Source organism: Myxocyprinus asiaticus, chromosome 40 (assembly GCF_019703515.2).
Source record: "Myxocyprinus asiaticus isolate MX2 ecotype Aquarium Trade chromosome 40, UBuf_Myxa_2, whole genome shotgun sequence".
Classification (NCBI taxonomy): domain Eukaryota; kingdom Metazoa; phylum Chordata; class Actinopteri; order Cypriniformes; family Catostomidae; genus Myxocyprinus; species Myxocyprinus asiaticus.
The window spans coordinates 14167015-14186392 of record NC_059383.1 but is presented as its reverse complement, the minus strand read 5'-3'; the positions used below and the strand labels follow the sequence as shown (position 1 = coordinate 14186392).

Genomic DNA, 19378 nt, shown 5'->3' with positions numbered 1-19378 from the left:
CTCTGAGAAAGAACTAGTCTAAAACTTTTTTATTAGATTTACCCAAGCTTGCAACGTTTATGGCAATGAAAGAAATTAAAGATTGGCATTGAAGCAAATTGTGATTGATTATTTGAATGAGCAACCACTGTTTTCATGGCATACCACAGTAAATAATAATAATAATAAAATAACAATGAAGAGGGCCCCATTCCTGTACTTTGCATACGGCCCCCAAATAACTAAATCCACCCGATTATAAGGACCCGTGGGAACCCTGACAAACACCAAGGTATATTCAAATGGCATTCCTCTAAAGACTTGTCACTGAGATTCTTGATTCCTGAGACCTTACAAAAAGCAAAATATGTGGTTAACAAATACATGACAACATAATTATTAAAGAATCTAGGACAAAATGCGATTACTCGTTTTATTTTCAAAATTAGTTGTACTCAAGAATGAAAATACAAAATGTTAACCTGATCATCACTTTTTGCAAGAATGAACGATCTACAAACTCAATTCACCCACATTTAAGACAAGCTTAATAAAATCCCATTTGTTCATAATAAAATCAGCTTCAAAGAGGAAAAATTATTTACATGTAGTTTTTAACTACAGTATATACAGTATCGTTTGATCCACCAGAGTTCCCTTAATAAGTGAAAGACACAAACAGAGGGAACTTGAGAACTTTTACAAACCGTGGTTGCTCACACTGCACAACATTGGTTACAAACGGCATTAAAAAGGCAACTGCATCAAATGTGTGTCCATACAGAATACATTTGTTCTTGAGAAAGGTGAGGGATAAAGAGGCTTCAAAGTCTTCTACAATTTCTTGTGAACTTGTTGAAACACTTCCTCACAGAAAAAACTTTATTTTGAAGGGTACCTACTTAAAATTTGACATGAAAATGCTCCATATTCTATAGTTTTTCATGAAAAATCCACTTGCAAATAAATACATCTCAAATTCATGTAAAGCTTGGCACACACACTCAAATAAAACATGGGTTCATACCTTTGAACAGTTGATGTCAACATGCAATTGTGAGCTAATTTGTCATTTAAATGTACACATCAGCCATACAAAGAGGCAAACTGTCAAACAGTCAACTGATCTGAGCGATACTTTTTACACAGTCCCATAAAGATCTGTTTCCATGGATACTGAACTGTGAGAAAAGCAAACATCAGGGTCGCTCAGTTTTGTATCGTAACCCAAACGCAAACAACTTGAGATTTTTGTTGAAGGTTGGGAGGGGAATTACATATAAATATTATACAGTGTTACTGTCATCAAGAAATTAACAATTAACAATTATCTTGGAACTATTAATTCAAAGATTGCATTTCAAGTTATTCGGAAGACATTTTTGTTCCCAACGGAACAAAATGTACTTTCAAATTTTAGTCAGAAAAGGTGGCGATCAAGTATAAAATTCAAGACATTCTTTCACATTACAGACACATACAAACATATGTACAGTACTATACATCCTATTTAGGCTCTTTGCTGTGATGTTCTAATGATGTCCAGTCCTCTTCAAGACAATCGAAATTTGTTGAGTGCTGGTATGTAATTGGCAGAGCTTTTCTGAACATAGGTCATTTGATCTGCATTTGTCAATGACTGGGATCTATTTATAAGAATAAAATCATTATTAAACTTGAAAACGTAAGGATGTGAAGTCCATTAGTTTTGGTGGCGCTTCATATGCAGCGCCAGGTGGTCCGAGCGAGAAAAGCAGCGACTGCAGGCGATGCATTTGAAGGGTTTTGCACCAGTGTGTTTGCGGTAATGCCGCGTCAGTTCATCGGAACGGGCGAAACGCCAGTCGCATCCTTCCCAGCTGCAACGGTATGGCTTCTCACCTACAGTCAAGATAAACAAAAACAAACATTTTGTTCAATTATACCAATTCATCTTTAAAAAAGAAAACAAAAATAGCAGTCATTCTCCAAAACCTAGAAAGAAATTATACTTAAAGTAGTCTTAAAGTAATCTTTACAAAATTACATAATTACATGTTTTAATTCAATGTTGTTAACGATTATACAATTCAGTTTGATGGAACATTTTTATAATTCATAAAGTTGTCGTAAATCTTAATTTTTAAATCTTAATGTGTAAATACAATTTTTGGAAAAATAAAATATGGGTGTTTCTCCAATTAGGAGAATAATTTGATTAAATGTCATTATTTAAATAATACAAAAATACAATTATCTTCCTAGAAATCATTGCATTTTTAAAGGATATATTATAATAGGTTGAAATGTTTTATTCATTTCTTTAATTACATTTTTCAAGAGTGTTAAAATTAATCTCTCTATTTTGCACTTCTCCCAGACACAGACTTTTGAACTTAATACATTTATAAAAAGCCAGGAATATTCTACTTTGCACCTTGTCATTAGAAAATCCTATTTTCAATTAATTTGGTATGTGTACAATTTGTAACTAATATATATATATATATATATATATATATATATATATATATATATATATAAAAAAGAAAAACACTGTCCCTGAATACTGCTGTCATTCCCATCACGCAAAGCATTTTAGAGAAAAATTTAGTTTTTCCAAAAACTTTTATATTTGATTATCATGAAAATGAGAAGTGACAGGGTCACACATGTCGGCCAGCACTGCAGAGTGTTTTTTGAGAATTTCAATAACAACAAAAAAAAAAAAGATCAATATCTTATTGTTTTAAAAAGTTCAAAAGTTAATTGACTGTTGTGTAAGCAAGTCCAATACTTAATTTCATTACTATAAATCACAATACACAAAATTCACTGATAATCCGGGATAATTGATAAATGTCTTAAGATAAAACATATTTTGAAAGGGTCACTTTTAAATTTCAAGTAGTCAAAAGTACCCTTAATCACCCAGACATAGTAGACCAAAGATATCATATCTCAGAATGAGCCAACGCCTTTCAAAATTTAACCTCCATCTGATCTTAAAAATGTTCAGATAAAAGAATCAATATGGAACAATGAAACAAAAGCCAGAGTTTGGAGAAACCTGCGATAGGAACCTGTATTCAACAGCGTGAAATTAATCTTTTGCTATTCTTTCATCCAGCAGGGTAAAACGATACAGCTAAAAATCATCAAAACAAGGATTTTCCCCCCATCCCTTTGTGTTCAATACACAAACAAACTTTGCACAAATTTCAACTGCCATTTATGGTCATCCAGAGCGACGTTTCGCCCTCCGTGAAAGCCAGGTGCATACAAAATCCAGCATGAACATGTAACAGTGTGTGTGTGTCTCTTAACATTTTTAAATGGCAGTTATAGAGGAATTAGGCGAGTATGTGCTTGTGGTTTGGAGAGTAATACAACTTCAATGTGTAAACACAGAAGTCATTTCCATGGCGCTTAACACACACTGACAGGATCTGACATTGTAAGGTTTGCCACAGCACTGAATCCTGCAAAGCCATGTTCAGCATGACAACATAGTAACCATTCATCTCTTATGGCCCCAGTCACACAAACATTACAAGATTCACACCAAAACAATTGTTTATTCTAAAGCAATAATTATTTTCTTTGTGTGTGCATGGCGGAGAAAAAAAAGTCAGAGAACGAAAGTAAACTTAAGTATGTATCCTGCTTTCTGACTAAATCTAAGCCTTTTCTTTGCTTAATATGCTATTTCTGGACAATTGAGTTTGACTGACAAATGTTAGTCGGTCGCTTTCATGTATCATATCTTTGTGTTTATATATATGTGGAAATAAAATTGTCTGATTGGCTGCTTTCCAGCTTTATTAAAATTTAGCTCAGGTATCTTATGCATGCTGACATCCTGCATTAATATGGACAGGTTCTAAAAATAACTTTTTGCCACACCTTCCAGTGCTGAGTGAATATAAATGTACCTGACATGAATATTCTTACAGCCCATGAAAGTGTATTTTGTTAATCAAAATAAAGTACAGTTTCTTCAACTTCAGGCAATTTAAGCATTTTGGTTTTCTAGAAAGTGTACAAGGGTTCTTGTGGCTCAAGTGCATGGTGCTTGCAACTCCAGGGTCATGGGTTCGATTCCCAGTGAACACACAAACTGGTAAAAAAATTTATAACATTGTAAGTCGCTTTGGATAAAAGCATCTACCAAATGCATAAATGTAAATGTACATGCATCACAGGAGATTTATGTCATTTTTATCACTTTTTCCAAAAGTCATGTAAATTCCCACCACAGTGTTATTTCCAGCACTTCTCAAATTCTGTATTGTTTTTAATAGAATTCTGTGGTAGAAATGACTTAAACGTTTAAAGTAAAATGACAGCCTCTTTTGTGTTGCTACGGCCAATTTCATGATTAACATTTTATGCATCATATATAGACACAATTAAATAATAGTTTGACATTTTTTGCACAAAATGGCAAAATTACATTTTTTGGGAAATGACGGCCAATAAAAATGTTCTGCTCACAAGTGATATTAACCTCTTTGTTTTCATCATACATCAAGTATCATCTTTTTTTGGGGGGGTATTTTCTCCCCCTATTTGGAATGCCCAATTCCCAATGTGCTCTGAGTCCTCGTGGTGGCGTAGTGACTCGCCTAAATCTGGGTGACGGAGGATGAATCTCAGTTGCCTCCATGTCTGAGACAGTCAATCCGTGCATCTTATCACGTGGCTTGTTGTGCGTGTTACCACGGAGACATAGCGTGTGTGGAGGCTCATGCTATTCTCTGCAGCATCCACGAACAACTCACCACGCACCCCACCGAGAACGAACCACATTATAGCGACCACGAGGAGGTTAACCCAACGTGACTCTACCCACCCTAGCAACCGGGCCAATTGGTTGCTTAGTAAGCCTGACTGGAGTCACTCATGCCCTAGATTCGAACTTGCGTCTCCAGGTGTGGTAGTCAGCATCTTTACTTGCTGAGCTACCCAGGCCCCCTGCTTATCTCATCTTTAATCTCAAGCTGACACTTTTTTCAATGGGGTTAACAAGTACAGAAAAAAGAAAGAAATAATTCACACAAAACTATTGAAATGATTTGTTTATTTCTCTCTTTGTTTAGATTGCCATAGTTTAAAACATGTAATGTATTTTTTAGTAATATAATTTTCATAGTTTAATATTAAAGTCCAGGTCTGGGACAAGGCTATAGTAAAAACCATATATAAAAGGCATGTGAAAAGTACCATAAATAAATGAAGGCATGATAAATACCTATATATATGTATACACACACACACACACACACACACACACACACACACACACACACACACACACACACACACACACACACACACACACACACACACACACACACACACACACACACACACACACACACACACACACACACACACACAGAGTACTGTGCAAAAGTTTTAGGCACTTGTGAAAAATGTTGGATAGTGAGGCTGTCTTCAAAAATAATGCCATAAATAGTTTTCATTTATCACTTAATGTCATACAAAGACCAGTAAACATAAAAAATCTAAATCAATATTTGTTGTGAACACTTTTGCCTTCAAAACAGCACCAATTCTCCTAGGTACACCTGGACACAGTTTTTCTTGGTTGTTGGCAGAGAGGATGTTCCAAGCTTCTTGGAGAACTCACCACAGTTCTTCTATCTATTATCTATGTCTCAATTGCTTCTGTCTCTTCTTGTAATCCCAGATTGACTCAATATTCAGTGGTGGGCTCTGTGGGGACCATGCCATCTGTTGCAGAGCTCCCTGTTCTTCTATTCTAAAGTCTAAAATGTATTTTTCCTATTGACACACTAAAGCTGAAGATATAAATAACCATCTTAAGACAAATGTTTTTGTGAAACATCTTATGTGCCTAAAACATTTGCGCAGTACTGTGTGTATATATATATATATATATATATATTACACACACACACATTCTCTAACAACAATGGGGTAATCTAGTTGTGTTCTTGACATATTAGTAACAAAATTAACCCAGCTCACTCTGATTTGCAGCATCATATACAAGCTACTCTCCATTTTCCAGTAAAACTGCTCCCGTCATAAAAAAAGTGAAGAAGATGCATCATGATTTTGATCTGCACATTTTTTGTGGCTTAATGTAAAGAATATTCCACGTGTGTCAGCATATGGATTTCTGGAGAAAGAAATATTGTCACAACAGATGTTTTCATTTTTGTGTCGCTCATGTCACACAGTGAGAATCAAACAATTGTTTTTAAAATTTGAATTTTTTGTGTGGTGTTGCAGTGCCTTATAAAATCAACAGTCACTGGAGAGTAAATGTTTTATTTACATAAAATAAATAATTTGGCACCTGACAGGTGTTAATTTAACATTTAACAGTTTTAACATCAAACATCACTAGTTGCTGCTTCAAAATATCAGTTCAGTCCAGTAACTTTATCATTATCAACAGTATATCTCGTGTCAGGTGAGGCGGTGAGAGCTCCAATATGGGAAGTAACTGACAAGAGCACAAATTTAGCTCAGTGGCAGTTTGGACAGTGCTAATAAATGTTTGATTTAACTGCAAATAGGCTAGATGGCACCCCACTCTCCCCCCTTTCCTATACATGAAACCAGAATTCAAAAGGAGGCAAAAGACTCCAACAGCTCAGGGTCTTGAACAAGCTAATGCTCCCCTATCAACCACTTCAGCTTGTGGAATATGTGTTTAAGGGCCAGCAAGCTCAAACAACAGAGAGATATTATTTGGTTAGCTGGTAGTTGTGCAACGGCTAATCTGTTATCGCTAAAGTATTTTACTGCGTGCACACACACATGCACACACAACTATTATAAAATAAAAAATGTGGAAGTTGAATATTGCTAACAGTATAAGCAGTGTTCTATAGTGATTCATTTAAGTGTTCAAACTATTGGTCTATTTCAATTTAAGTCATTTTTATGACAATCACTTGGCGACACCCAATAAGTGCCCAATAAGCACCACAGATTCGCAGGGATACCCATAAAATCACCATCGTAAGACCTTTATCAGTGGCTTCTGTTTGAGAAAGGTGGGCAACATGTTCAATTACAAAGATAATGCAGGGCTTTCACAAATGCACCAATTGCCCTCAGAGCAACTGGTCAAAAAAAAAAAAAAAAAAAAAAAAAAAAAAAACCCATCACGACCATGGTTAAAGCCATTTAGATAGCTGGTAGCACTTTACAATACCTTCACATTAGTTACTGCAATAGTTTACATGGACTAACAGTAAACAATACTTTTAGAGCATTCATAAATCTTGGTTAATTTCTACATATAAATGTTCAACATTAAACGTTTTATATGTTAACGTTATTTAATGCATTATGTTCTAACGAAGATAGAATACTTACAGTATAACAACAACAGTATATTTATAAAATTACATTAAGATTCATTAAAAAATGACTGTTTATTGTTAGTTCATATTACTTAATGCATTAAAGCTAAAGTGTGTTATTTCTGCGCCACTAGTGCCACCAGAGGAATAGCAAATAATCATTGTTTTCGAACAGCCTTCCTAAATATTCCCCCATCTGTTGTTATTATTTTTTTTAAAAAAGGGCTTATTTTTGTAGTTATCAGCATATTGGTGTGTATTGGTGTGCATGAAAAAGCACTCAATGTTGCCATGTCAGGCGGTTGGACAGTATTTGAAGAAATTAACCTTTGAATGGCTTACTTATAATTGGAAGCATATTAAGCTGGTAAAGGATAAAGTATTTTAACATAGAAAAAGAAGCACAATTCAGCTTTAATGTTAAAGTACAGAACTTTTATTGTAAAGCATTATCATCTAACTTTTACGTTTTAATAGAAGACGAGGCTGTACCATTGGAAGATATTCTAAAACATTTATAAGAATCATGTTTAGATAAGCTCCACCAACTTTTAGAACATGATCATAACAACATAAATGTTGCTAACTGCTTAGATTACTACTTTGATTACAAAGCTAACAAGTTTTGCAGGCTTATAGTTAATTGCTTTTTAAGTACATCTTCACATACTTTTCTTGATTGGCTCTTCCTCTTGATCTCCTGACTAGAACATACTATTCCTGGAGACATCAAAATTACATGTTACCAACCTGTTCTAACGTTCATCTAATGTCAGTATGGAATATTCTAGACTTCTTAACATGTTGTTTGACAGCTTTTAGTGTGATGGGCTCATTCCCAACACCCGACATCTTTTGAAATAAAGCTCTGAGCCATGTCCACCTGAGGAATAACTACCTGACCTTAGTCAACTTAAACATACTATGCTGATGGACAGAGGGTCACAAGCCAAGCGAGGATGAAGGATGTACGCATGACCCAATGTACCATATGGGAACATACTTTTGTTTGCTTAAAGAGAGTTGTGATGATACCTCTAAGGCACCACTGAGTGAGAGTACAACAATAATGATACCTGAGGCTAAAGGGAATCCCTCTGCACTCTCTGTGACCACCCCGAAATGGAAATAAAGGGAGGAAAAAAAAAAAATTGGGCAGAAAAGATGCTTTTATTAGCTTAAGGTCATGTGGAAAAAAATGATGATCTGCTAGTGTTGGGAGGGTAGATTTTGGTCTTACTCTAAAGTGTGGTGTAATTGCAATGGGTTTCATTTTACGGCGAGCTGAACGCACTGAATCTGCCGAGTTCTTTTTCTCTGGCGGTATACTCCTCCCCCTCATGAGCACAGACAGAAAAAGCAGGAGGAACAGGTTTTTCCTCCACCGCTTGGCGATATACCCCTCAGGAAAGCATGCAGGGCTTGCACAGGCATGCAGACACATTGTGTATAAATGCATGAAAAGAGAGTCAATTAATCTCTCCCTCCGCCCTGTTCTCTGTCTTTCTACATCTCTCTTGTCCCTAGGCTGTCATCTCAGTGCAAGCTTTTGCTGGATTTGTAGCCTTTGTATTGATGGTACATTGCATCTGGTATAACAGTTACAACTGCTTCTAACTTCATGTATGATTCCAGTTTCTTACCTGTATGAGTCCTTTGGTGTGCTTTCAAGTGAGAGCTCTTTGTGTAAACTTTGGTGCATCCTAGAACAGAGAAATGTTTTGCCAAGTTTTAGTTCACAAATGTCACTGAAAAAATCTGCACACCTTCATGAAGGCATGGCAAATGTAATCCACAAATATTTACTTCAGTGTTTCTCAATCCTGGCCCTGGAGGACCACAGCACTGCTTTTTTTTTTTTTTTCAGATGTTTCTTCTAGCACACCAGATTCTACTGATTTTAGCTCATTAGTAGAGAATCCAAGACCTGAAATGGGTGTGCCAGATAAGGGACACCAAAATGTGCAGTGCTAGGGTCCTCCAGGACAAGGACTGAGAAACACTGATCTACATCAAGGCTACTCATTCCTGCTTGTGGATAGCCACCTTCCTGCAAAATTTTATTCAAACCCTGTTCCAACACACCTGGCTGTAATTTTCAAGTAAATCCATAGAGCTTGATTAGTTGATTGATATGTGTGTTGGATTAGAGTTGGAGCTAAACTCTGCAGGACCAGGAAAAAGTAACCTGGTCTACATAAATGGCACACTAGCCTGGGAAGTCACAGTGATGGATCCGTCTCTTCTCCAGCTCGGGGTTGCTCCTTCGGTTGTATCTGGGCCCCGTGAGTACGCCCTGACCATGGGCCATTAGCATGGAATGAGAGGTCATCTGTCCAACCTTCATTCCAATTCTAGCCTGGTACGGAGGGGGAGGGAGAACAGTGGTAATAAGCTCTGCCTGGTTCTCTGGACTGCCGGGCTGGGAGTTGGGGGGTGATGGAGGCAAACTATGGGGCTGGGGAGAAGTGTAGAATGATTCAGGCATGACAAATTCTCCAGATTGTGTCGTCAATGCCACAGTGTTTAGGTTGAGCATCGTCCTGCCCGACACACCAACTCCATTCATAGCCTGACTCTGGGAGTAGGTCATTGTGGTTAGGTCGCTACTACTGATGGGCATCTGATAGACTGATGGCTGCTGAGGGCCAATATGGAGCTCGTCTGTGACAGTCATGTCAGGCTTGATGAAGAGGCTGTTGACTGTCTGGGGTACGTTAAAGACGGAGGTAAATTCTGGGAGTGCCTGAATTCCACAAGGTTCGTCCACACCTGGCTCAGTTTTGATCTGTTGCACTGAAGGCTTGTTTGGTCGGTAAAGGCCTGTGCGAAGGTGTGTGGTACTGGGTAGGATAACGTTTATGTTGAGACTGTAAGGGGCAGGTTTCTCATCAGCAAAATATTCGTCCACAACCGAGGCACTTTCTCGACGATACTTCTTATCAGTCATGTTTGGGGATAGCAGTAGACCACTTTGGGGCAAATATTTATCCATTTCCATCCGTGTCTGAAATGAAAAAAAGATTAGTGTGAGTTGTCTGGGACACCTCTTAGTTCAAAGCATGAGAGGTAAATTCACATGCACCTTTCTACGTAAATAATGCACATTATAGATTGTGCTTCTTTCACAAAACTCTGTGCTATTTGCCTGGTGAAATAAACCGCCCTTTTTTTAAAAAGAGATGTTGTGAACATTTGAGTATAATGATCAAATGAGTGTTTTAACCTGGCAAATATCCAGATTCACAGTGTTGTTAAGAAACATGTTAAAGAGATGATTCAGGTGGCTGGATCACAGTAGTGGAGTGTTGCTGTACAGTCTCGGCAGTGAGCCCTATACAGCGTCCAGAACCGGCTCGCAAGATCGGAACTGCACTGTGCAAATTGTGTTTAGAACAGATTTTGTGGGTGCGTGCAGCATTTTGCCAACAAACCATCAATTATTTATTTGACCAAAATGCAAACTCAGAAATTGTTTTAGAACTTGTTTAAATTATAAGGATGCTCCGTACAGTTAAACGGTAAGATTTTCATGTAATGACACACTGGCACCAAGGAACACTACTCCCTGACGTCATTTTTTTAGGGGTCTTTACTCTACTATACTTCTATGGCTCTAAGATGAAGTAAAGCAGAAAGTTCAGCTAAGTCCAATGAAGATAAATGGGAAACAAGAGAGTAAAAGATTGCAATTCATCATAGTTTTGATTCACAATAGACTTAACATGAAGCACTGCAATATTATTATATTGAGATCCATATTTTGATATAATCTGTTTTGCCAGATTCCTGCAGATTCCCACCCCTTGTTATTGAACTAGCTGATGTCAAACTGAGATGTCTGCACTGCCTTTTTACCCTTTTCATCCACAGCTACTGAAAATAATGTTTCAGAGAGGAGAATTGGGAGCCTGGCATTAATATACCAAGTTACTGTCTTTCAGAGTTGACAAAGATGATTTGTGACTGTAGTGCCTGGTATAAGTAGTGTGCACTATTAAAGCTCAGTTCGCACAAAGATAAGTTCTACAGAGCACCTCTGCACAGTGCTCCACTGCAGCACAGAGTAAAGAGAAACCCCATAGGTGTGGTGGCCATGAAGGCCTGGAACACAAAGCAAAGCCAAAACAGTGACATGCGATAGCAAGAGGAAATATGGGCACAAACAATGTACAAAAATAGAATGCCAAAAAAAAATATTGCATCCTGGAGAGCCATTCAGGTGCAACAGTGCTGTAAACTCCAGAGATTGATAAATGATATCATTGTGATAATAAGGAGCTAGATTTACCAAACCAGTCAATTGGCAAGTCAAATGATGAAATGGTTAGCACATGCAAAAACCTGAACCACCAAAACAGGCAATGTCTTGAACTGAACAGAGGTAGACTTGAAGGGAAAACAATCCATAATGATTGTAACATTTGCAGTCACTATATAATAAATAATAATAAACATTTCAACAGCATCGGCAAGTCCTGCTGTCTTAAGTGTCAGCTATGTCAACAATGTGCATTGTCGAAATGCAATTCCTTAGCAACCCACTGATGTGGTTTCATGTACACACTCCAAATGTCTTCATCCTTTCAGGTAACTCATACCCTAACATGTGAGGTCATGTACCTTTGGGGAATGTGCAATCAATGCTGACACTTTGCAGTGGTACATATTGTGCTGGAAGAGGCATTTATAACAAACTGCAAGGCTCTACAGTGTGACAGATTTGCTCGTACAGTATTTGCGAACAAAAATTATACTATGCAACAACAAATTTTAACCCATCCACACAAGTGCGAAAAGAGTGTTGCAACAAAGAACATGTCCAATGTGTCTGATGTCAGTTTTGATATTGACAAATCTTTAGTGCTCGAACTTTAGTGGGTTGCTGTGGATGAGGTGTCAGAGTGGCAGTAAAGTTCCCTCTATGCTGCCCGCTAATCGTACAAAAAAAGAGAGCAGAAATTCATACGATAAATAAAATGCGAGATATTATCTGCACGCTGATTATGTTTGCCCTCTGTGAGCATCCAGTTGCTTGATTTCCGGAGGATGAGATTAAACAGTGGTGATTTAGAATCAGAAACATTGAATTCAACATGTTTCTGTAATTCAGTGGAACACGTTCCTCTCATAAGTTATTTAGATTAGTGGTCGATGGATGGGTTTCTAAATGGTCTATTCTTAAACCAATACAACTAATATGTCAAGCAAAAAAAAAAAAATACAAAATCTTAGTATTGCTTTTTTTTAATAGCAGGAAATAAGGAAATACATATTCTGTGGTGGTGAGAGCAAATGGTAAGTCAAGGTAATTTTGATAAAATATGTAATTAAAATTGTATTGTAGAAATTGTATTAAGGTGATAGTGATAGTAGTAGTAAATTGTAGTAATACACAAAAATACTGTAATAATTCATTATAAAAATAACAATCAAACAGATTCGACCATACTCTTGTGTACCAACACACTTTAATTTTGTGCCAAGGAATTTTAATTCAATAGCACCGGTGCTAACACCTAAGGAGATGTTAGGCAGAATATTAACCTCAATCGCCATTCACTTTAATTGTCTGGAAAAAAAGGTGCAATGAAAGTGAATGGTAACTGAGGCTAACATTCTGCCCAACATCTCCTTTTGTGTTCCAGGAAAGAAAGTCATACATGTTTGGAACAACATGAAGGTGAGTAAATGACAAATTTTTTGGGGATTAACTCATGACTCTATATACATTTTTGCAAAACTTATGTGTATTTCCAGGTACAATTCCCTGCAGTTTCCAGGTGAAATGAACACTAGAGGTGCTACAACAACTGTGTGTTTTATTCACTTTCACTCAAATCATGAATTTAATGGCTGATTATGACTTTATAAATACTTATTTTTCTCTCTATTTCTCAGACCCTGCTATTTTATGATAGACACACTTTTACTCTAACGCATCTTTTCAAAAATGATACATTTTAATGTTTGTATTACACACCCACCTACATATATACACATATTCCAGCATGTTTAGCTTGTGCGGTAGCTCACCTACCTATTGTGTTGGGTTTAGAATCGGAGGACTTCATTTTAAATCCAGCCATAAACTCAAGCTAAAATGTGACATTACAGAGTCATAAAAGTGGCATGAAATGATGTGACTGATTCAGAAAATTAGATTTTTCATTTTGCTTCTGCAATTTAAAACACTATTGGTTAGGTTTAGGCATTGATAAGGCAAGGATGTCTTTTTTAAACCTCTCATTTATATTTTAAAACACTATTGGTTAGGTTCAGGCAAAAGTTTTACGTTAGGGAGGTTATGTTTTAAAAAAATTCATCTTAAATCCTCGTCTAAATACGACACAATATTACTCACTTTTGGTGCCCCCAGCTGGACATTTCACTGAACACCAGCAGCAAAACGTGTTATACAGCACGTAAATTTTGAAGTGCAAAAGTGTTGTCATGTTCACATAAATTTCATGACATCAGGCTGGAACTATCCCTTTAACATTTACAATACTACCTTCATCCCCATCAGGCCAGCTCAGGAAAGTTAAAACCAGGTAATTATTGGAAAATAGCTTATGATTTACACTCTCAACCTGGCAAGGGTAGTGCCCTTGCTCTTAGTCCTGGGCACAAATGGGCCTTGTGTTGTGGTGGTACTGGCAGAGAAGAGTGTCCTTGGCCGCAGCCTCTGTTGGCCTTAGAGACCCGGTCCTCCTCTGAGCACCATGCCAGAGAGTTCTGTTCACTGCGTCTTTGTGTGAGGCAAACGAAGACTGCAGCTGAACCCTGGCCCAAGAACTGAGTTAATGATTGGAGAACATTTACAACTGTTCAGTTATGTATCTCAGGGGCTGATAACAACTGGGAGACAGAGTTAGGCATAAAAATAATCTTTGACATAAATAAGATGGGGTTTCCGTGTCACTTGGAAGTTTCTTTCAAACGTTCATTGATAATATGGCTCACTTTGGAGCATTTTGCTTAAAAATATTCCAACTTGCTTTTTAAGAATACTTATCAGTAAAATATTTTCAGTGAAAAAATTAAACAGTCTCATTATTTGTTAAAGAACACGCTAAGCCCGGAAGCTTCGCAAAATTACACAATGGGCCCCATTCATGAAACACGAGCAAGAACGAAAATCAGTTTAAACTGTGCGTGAAACCATTCTTAAGTTTATCGACCCATTCATTTCAATAGGATAATTTACATTAGAATGGATTTATGAACGTTCTCAAATATATTCATTCGTTCTACTCATCTTTCACAAATAAGAACCAACATATGTAGGCTACTCCTAACTGTTTCCCATAATTATTTTTCATAGCCCGTTTCAGAGTGCAACTAGCCACTTCATCCAAATACCTCTTTCCTAATTACAACACAAATGGTCTTGCTCCTCAAATAATTGTCCTTTATGGCCAAAAGGAATGCAAAAGATGGAGATTTGTTCACAGATCCCCATAAAACGAGACGGATAGGCTTCTTGTCTGTCTACTGGAGCCATAACAGCACAAATCATCCGAGGGCAGCAGCGAGAGAAAACAAAACCTTTGAGACTAAATTGATGTTTTATGGCTTTGGGGGAAATAGATAACCGTTGTTTTGGCTTTTCAGGACAGGGTCTAGTAAAGGAACCGTCTTGGCTGCTCTTCAAGGCAGACGACATGAGTGCCAGCGAGGACACCAGACAGAAAATTAAAGTAAATTACTGTAAAAAAGATGCATGGCACCACAAGAACCGATGACTCAGACACAGATAGAGACTCTCTTATCTTTTGATTAGACATAACAAACCAATCATATAATTAAAAACGATCTTTAATTCAGGACATTGTTGATTTGCTAATTACTTTAATTCAAGATTCTTTTTCAAAGATATTTGTCTTCTTTTCACCTCATTTAGACAGGATTATGACTCCTTTAATAGCAGGTACATGTGATGGGGCAGTTTTCCCAACGATTAGTGGGAATTAGAGACAAGAATTCCCTAAAGCACATGAGGTTAGCCATATGCTTCTCATCACCGACCACATACAGGTGTCAACAAGGGAACAAAGGCCATGTGAAGGCCTAGGCTGTTCCCTTCAGTGTAGACTACAACCTGCATGCTCCCCCTGGCCATATGAACCTATGAAGAAGTGCAACGAGGTCATCAGTCATTGGCTCAACCAGTCATATACAAGTAGTGCTGGTAGGAGTCCAAGTTGGAATCCCATACAAGCCAACAGCGCATGTTCGGTTTGCCATTCGGACAAATACACTTTCATTTGATCAAATAATGTGCATTTGAGCCTTAAAAACAGAAAATGTACCATGATGTACAGCGTGTCTCGTTAAAAAAACATTTAAATACAGCTTGACTGAAGCAAAATAGCATTCTAATATCACTGGATTTCAACTTCAATGTGACAATGCCAAATGTTATAGTAGAATTCTGATTCTCATCCTACAAATGAAAATCAGCTTTTATATCCTATATGAGCAATTTTATATTCTATGGGTGAATCTGTGGCATATGAATTTTCTTTGTGGGAATAACTAATTTATTTAATTTTTTACTATTACGATTCCATGTCATCAGTTTCTACATAACTTTAAGATGTGCATTTAAGTTGTTGGGCGTTTAGTCAGTCTTGCAAAAAAACGAGAGGGCAATAAAGGTAAAAAGGTCTCTTTCAATAATTTTTGTTCTCCTTTTCACTCATATAGTTTTTATAGTAAATAAAGTTGGCCTAAACTCAGTGTTTACCAACAAGTGAGAACATTATTATGTAAATGTTTTATTATAAAACCTAAACATTCATGCTAAATCATAAAACTTCATATTTTTTCTTATGTTAAATTAGTTTATTACTTTGAACTACCACACTGATTAAACATCTGGAAAAAAATATGAAGCCGTAATGTATTATTATTATTCATTATTATTCATAATTATGTAAACAATAATAATAACGATAATTTAATATTAATTATTTATAATACTTTAAATAATAAATGTCTATTTAAAATAACTTTTGACGATTTTTACACAACTCGTCCATCATCCAAAGACATTTAGGTAACAATACAAACAGCAACTGGCCCTCATTTGAGGATGTTACACGCACACTAAAATGAGAACATAGTTCATAAGGCCTAAAAGAGATGTCTTCAATTTTATACCAACAAAATTTTATTTTCATTAATCCAGAGGCGTGAAAACAACTAAAAAGACACTTGCAATACAGGAATCCTAAATATTATTTCCACTTACTGATGCTTTCCATCAAAATACATCTATTCTAACCTATATTTTGAACACTTAGATATAAAAATCTTTGCTTCTCACTTAATGAAGACAGAAACCACAGGGCGCCTGTCATACCTGCGCCATTTCAACTGCGTTTGGTGCGAGACTCACTGCGGGCTTGACGTCCTCAAACACTGAAGAGTCCTCCGGCCCATCCGCGCAAGACATCCGGACGGGTTTCAGCTGCGTGAAAACAGCCCTTTCTTCTGTATTCGGCATGCCAACGGCCAGTCCTATGCTTGCCATTTCTATACGAAAATAACGAATATTATATATTCCTAATTACGAAAACACATATAAGGGATTATTGTAAACGCCCTTGCAGGTACATCCAGACGCACGGTGTATCCAAAACCCTCCCTGTACAACTCAGGTAGTCTTACCTATTGTAAAGTATTACATCGTGGATGCGTAGGACATGAATGACACCTGCCTCAGCCAATCCGAGCGAAGGAAAGAGCGCCTTCTCCAATCACAGAGAAGGTGAGAGTATCGCTCACCTGAGATGTGTTGAGAACAACATAGAGGCGTTACCTTTCACTTCCATCAAGACGTTATCGTATTGTAAACAGTTTAATAATTAAGATGACAGACTTTTTGGTAATAGGAACATCTCTGTTTATTAATTTTGTAACACACACACACACACACACACACACACACACACACACACACACACACACACACACACACACATATATATATATATATATATATATATATATATATATATATATATATATATATATATATATATATATATACACACAGCTCTGGAAAAAATTAAGAGAACACTGCAAAATTATCAGTTTCTCTGGATTTACTATTTATAGGTATGTGTTTGAGTAAAATGTACATTTTTGTTTTATTATATAAAGTACTGACAACATTTCTCCCAAATTACAAATAAAAATATTGTCATATAGAGCATTTATTTGCAGAAAATGACAACTGGTCAAAATAACACAAAAGTATTCTGACCTTGAATAATGCAAAGAAAACAAGTTCATATTCATTTTTAAACAACACAATACTAATGTTTTAATTTAGGAAGAGTTCAGAAATCAATATTTGGTGGAATAACCCTGATTTTCAATCACAGCTTTCATGCGTCTTGGCATGCTTATGCCACTCCTGGTGCAAAAATTCAAGCAGCTCAGCTCAAAAATTACATTTTACTCAATCACATACCTATAAATAGTAAATCCAGAAAAACAGATAATTTCGCAGTGGTCTATTAATTTTTTCCAGAGCTATATACATACACCGCTCAGCCACAACATTAAAACCACCTGCCTAATATTGTGTAGGTCCCCCTCGTGCCGCCAAAACAGCACCAACCCGCATCTCAGAATAGCATTCTGAGATGATATCCTTCTCACCACAATTGTACAGAGCGGTTATCCGAGATCCTTAGACTTTGTCAGTTTGAACCAGTCGTGCCATTCTCTGCTGACCTCTCATCAACAGGGCCTTTCCAGCCGCAGAACTGTCGCTCACTGGATGTTTTTTGCTTTTGGCACCATTCCGAGTAAATTCTAACACTGTTGTTCATGAAAATCCCAGGAGATCAGCAGATACAGAAATACTCAAACCAGCCCGTCTGGCGCCAACAATCATCCATGCGATTATCTAATTAGCCAATCGTGTGGCAGAAGTGCAGTGCATAAAATCATGCAGATACGGGTCAGGAGCTTCAGTTAATGTTCACATCAACCATCAGAATGGGGGGGAAAATGTGATCTCAGTGATTTGGTGCGTGGCATGATTGTTGGTGCCAGACGGGCTGGTTTGAGTATTTCTGTAACTGCTGATCTCCTGGGATTTTCACACAGTCTAGAATTTACTCAGAATGGTGCCAAAAACAGAAAACATCCAGTGAGCGGCAGTTCTGTGGACGGAAACGCCTTGTTGATGAGAGAGGTCAACAGAGAATGGCCAGATTGGTTTGAACTGACAAAGTCTACAGTAACTCAGATAACCACTCTGTACAACTGTGGTGAGAAGAACGGGTTGGCGCTGTATTGGTGGCATGAGGGGGACCAACACAATAATAAGCAGGTGGTTTTAATGTTGTGGCTGACACAAACACACATATATGTTAAATGCACGTGAATCAGCAAACATTTATGCAACACAGACTGCCACATTTTGTGGCAATGCTTTGATGTGAGAAACACTGATGTATTTATTTATTTATCATATATAAGCACAATAACATTTATATTGAAGATTTAATTTGATACATTGTTTTAAACAACACACACAGAATTCTGAGAAAAACTTAGGCTACAGAATAAAGAAAGATTTTTAGATTAACTAGTCAATCCATGCAAATCTGTTTAACACAGTTTGGTTTAACATATAGCAGTGACCTCATCTTACGGCATTCCATATGATTGTGAATCCATGAACTTCATTTTCTGACCATATAAAAATGACTTATAAATATGAACAGCTTTTTTTCTTTTCTTTTTTTTTTTTTTTTTAAATCTTGCATTAATGCAATGTCTGGCTCTCTAATTACAATCACATTATTCTGGCTCTTGTAGATTAAACACAGGTTGATCCTTACAGACTTTAATGACTTGTTGTCCTGTCTCATTAAAGTGGGTGATCATACAATTGTTTTACAACATGTCATTGGTGTGTGAGTGTGTGTGTGAATGGGTGAATGAGACACAGTGTAAAGTGCTTTGTAGAACCACTAAGGTTAAAAAAGGCGCTATATAAGTGCAGACCATTTACCATTTAC

The 19378-nt window shown here is 36.9% G+C and overlaps 1 protein-coding gene across 2 annotated transcripts; it reads right to left on the bottom strand.

The window, feature by feature from the left end:
* Window positions 1-14: 14 nt before the first annotated feature.
* On the bottom strand, window positions 15-16983 carry LOC127431233 (Krueppel-like factor 5). Of its 2 annotated transcripts, none has more exons than XM_051681569.1 (4): window positions 16699-16983; window positions 9543-10335; window positions 8972-9031; window positions 15-1860 (listed from the first exon to the last, which is right to left on the bottom strand). In XM_051681569.1, exons 1-4 carry the CDS (start codon window positions 16867-16869, stop codon window positions 1682-1684), a joined length of 1203 nt encoding a protein of 400 aa, XP_051537529.1. In that variant the 5' UTR covers window positions 16870-16983; the 3' UTR covers window positions 15-1681. The 2 variants fall into 2 exon arrangements, with proteins under 2 accessions (XP_051537529.1, XP_051537530.1); XM_051681570.1 differs by having other exon boundaries at window positions 16735-16983.
* Window positions 16984-19378: the final 2395 nt, after the last annotated feature.

Bases quoted from the DNA above. Each gene is read 5' to 3' on its own strand.
- LOC127431233 (XM_051681569.1), bottom strand. From the start codon at position 16,869: ATGGCAAGCATAGGACTGGCCGTTGGCATGCCGAATACAGAAGAAAGG. The intron at 10,336-16,698 runs GTATGACAGGCG...TTTTCATTTCAG, and splicing joins ACGCAGTTGAAATGGCGCAG to ACACGGATGGAAATGGATAA. The intron at 1,861-8,971 runs GTAAGAAACTGG...TCTTGACTGTAG, and splicing joins ACACCAAAGGACTCATACAG to GTGAGAAGCCATACCGTTGC.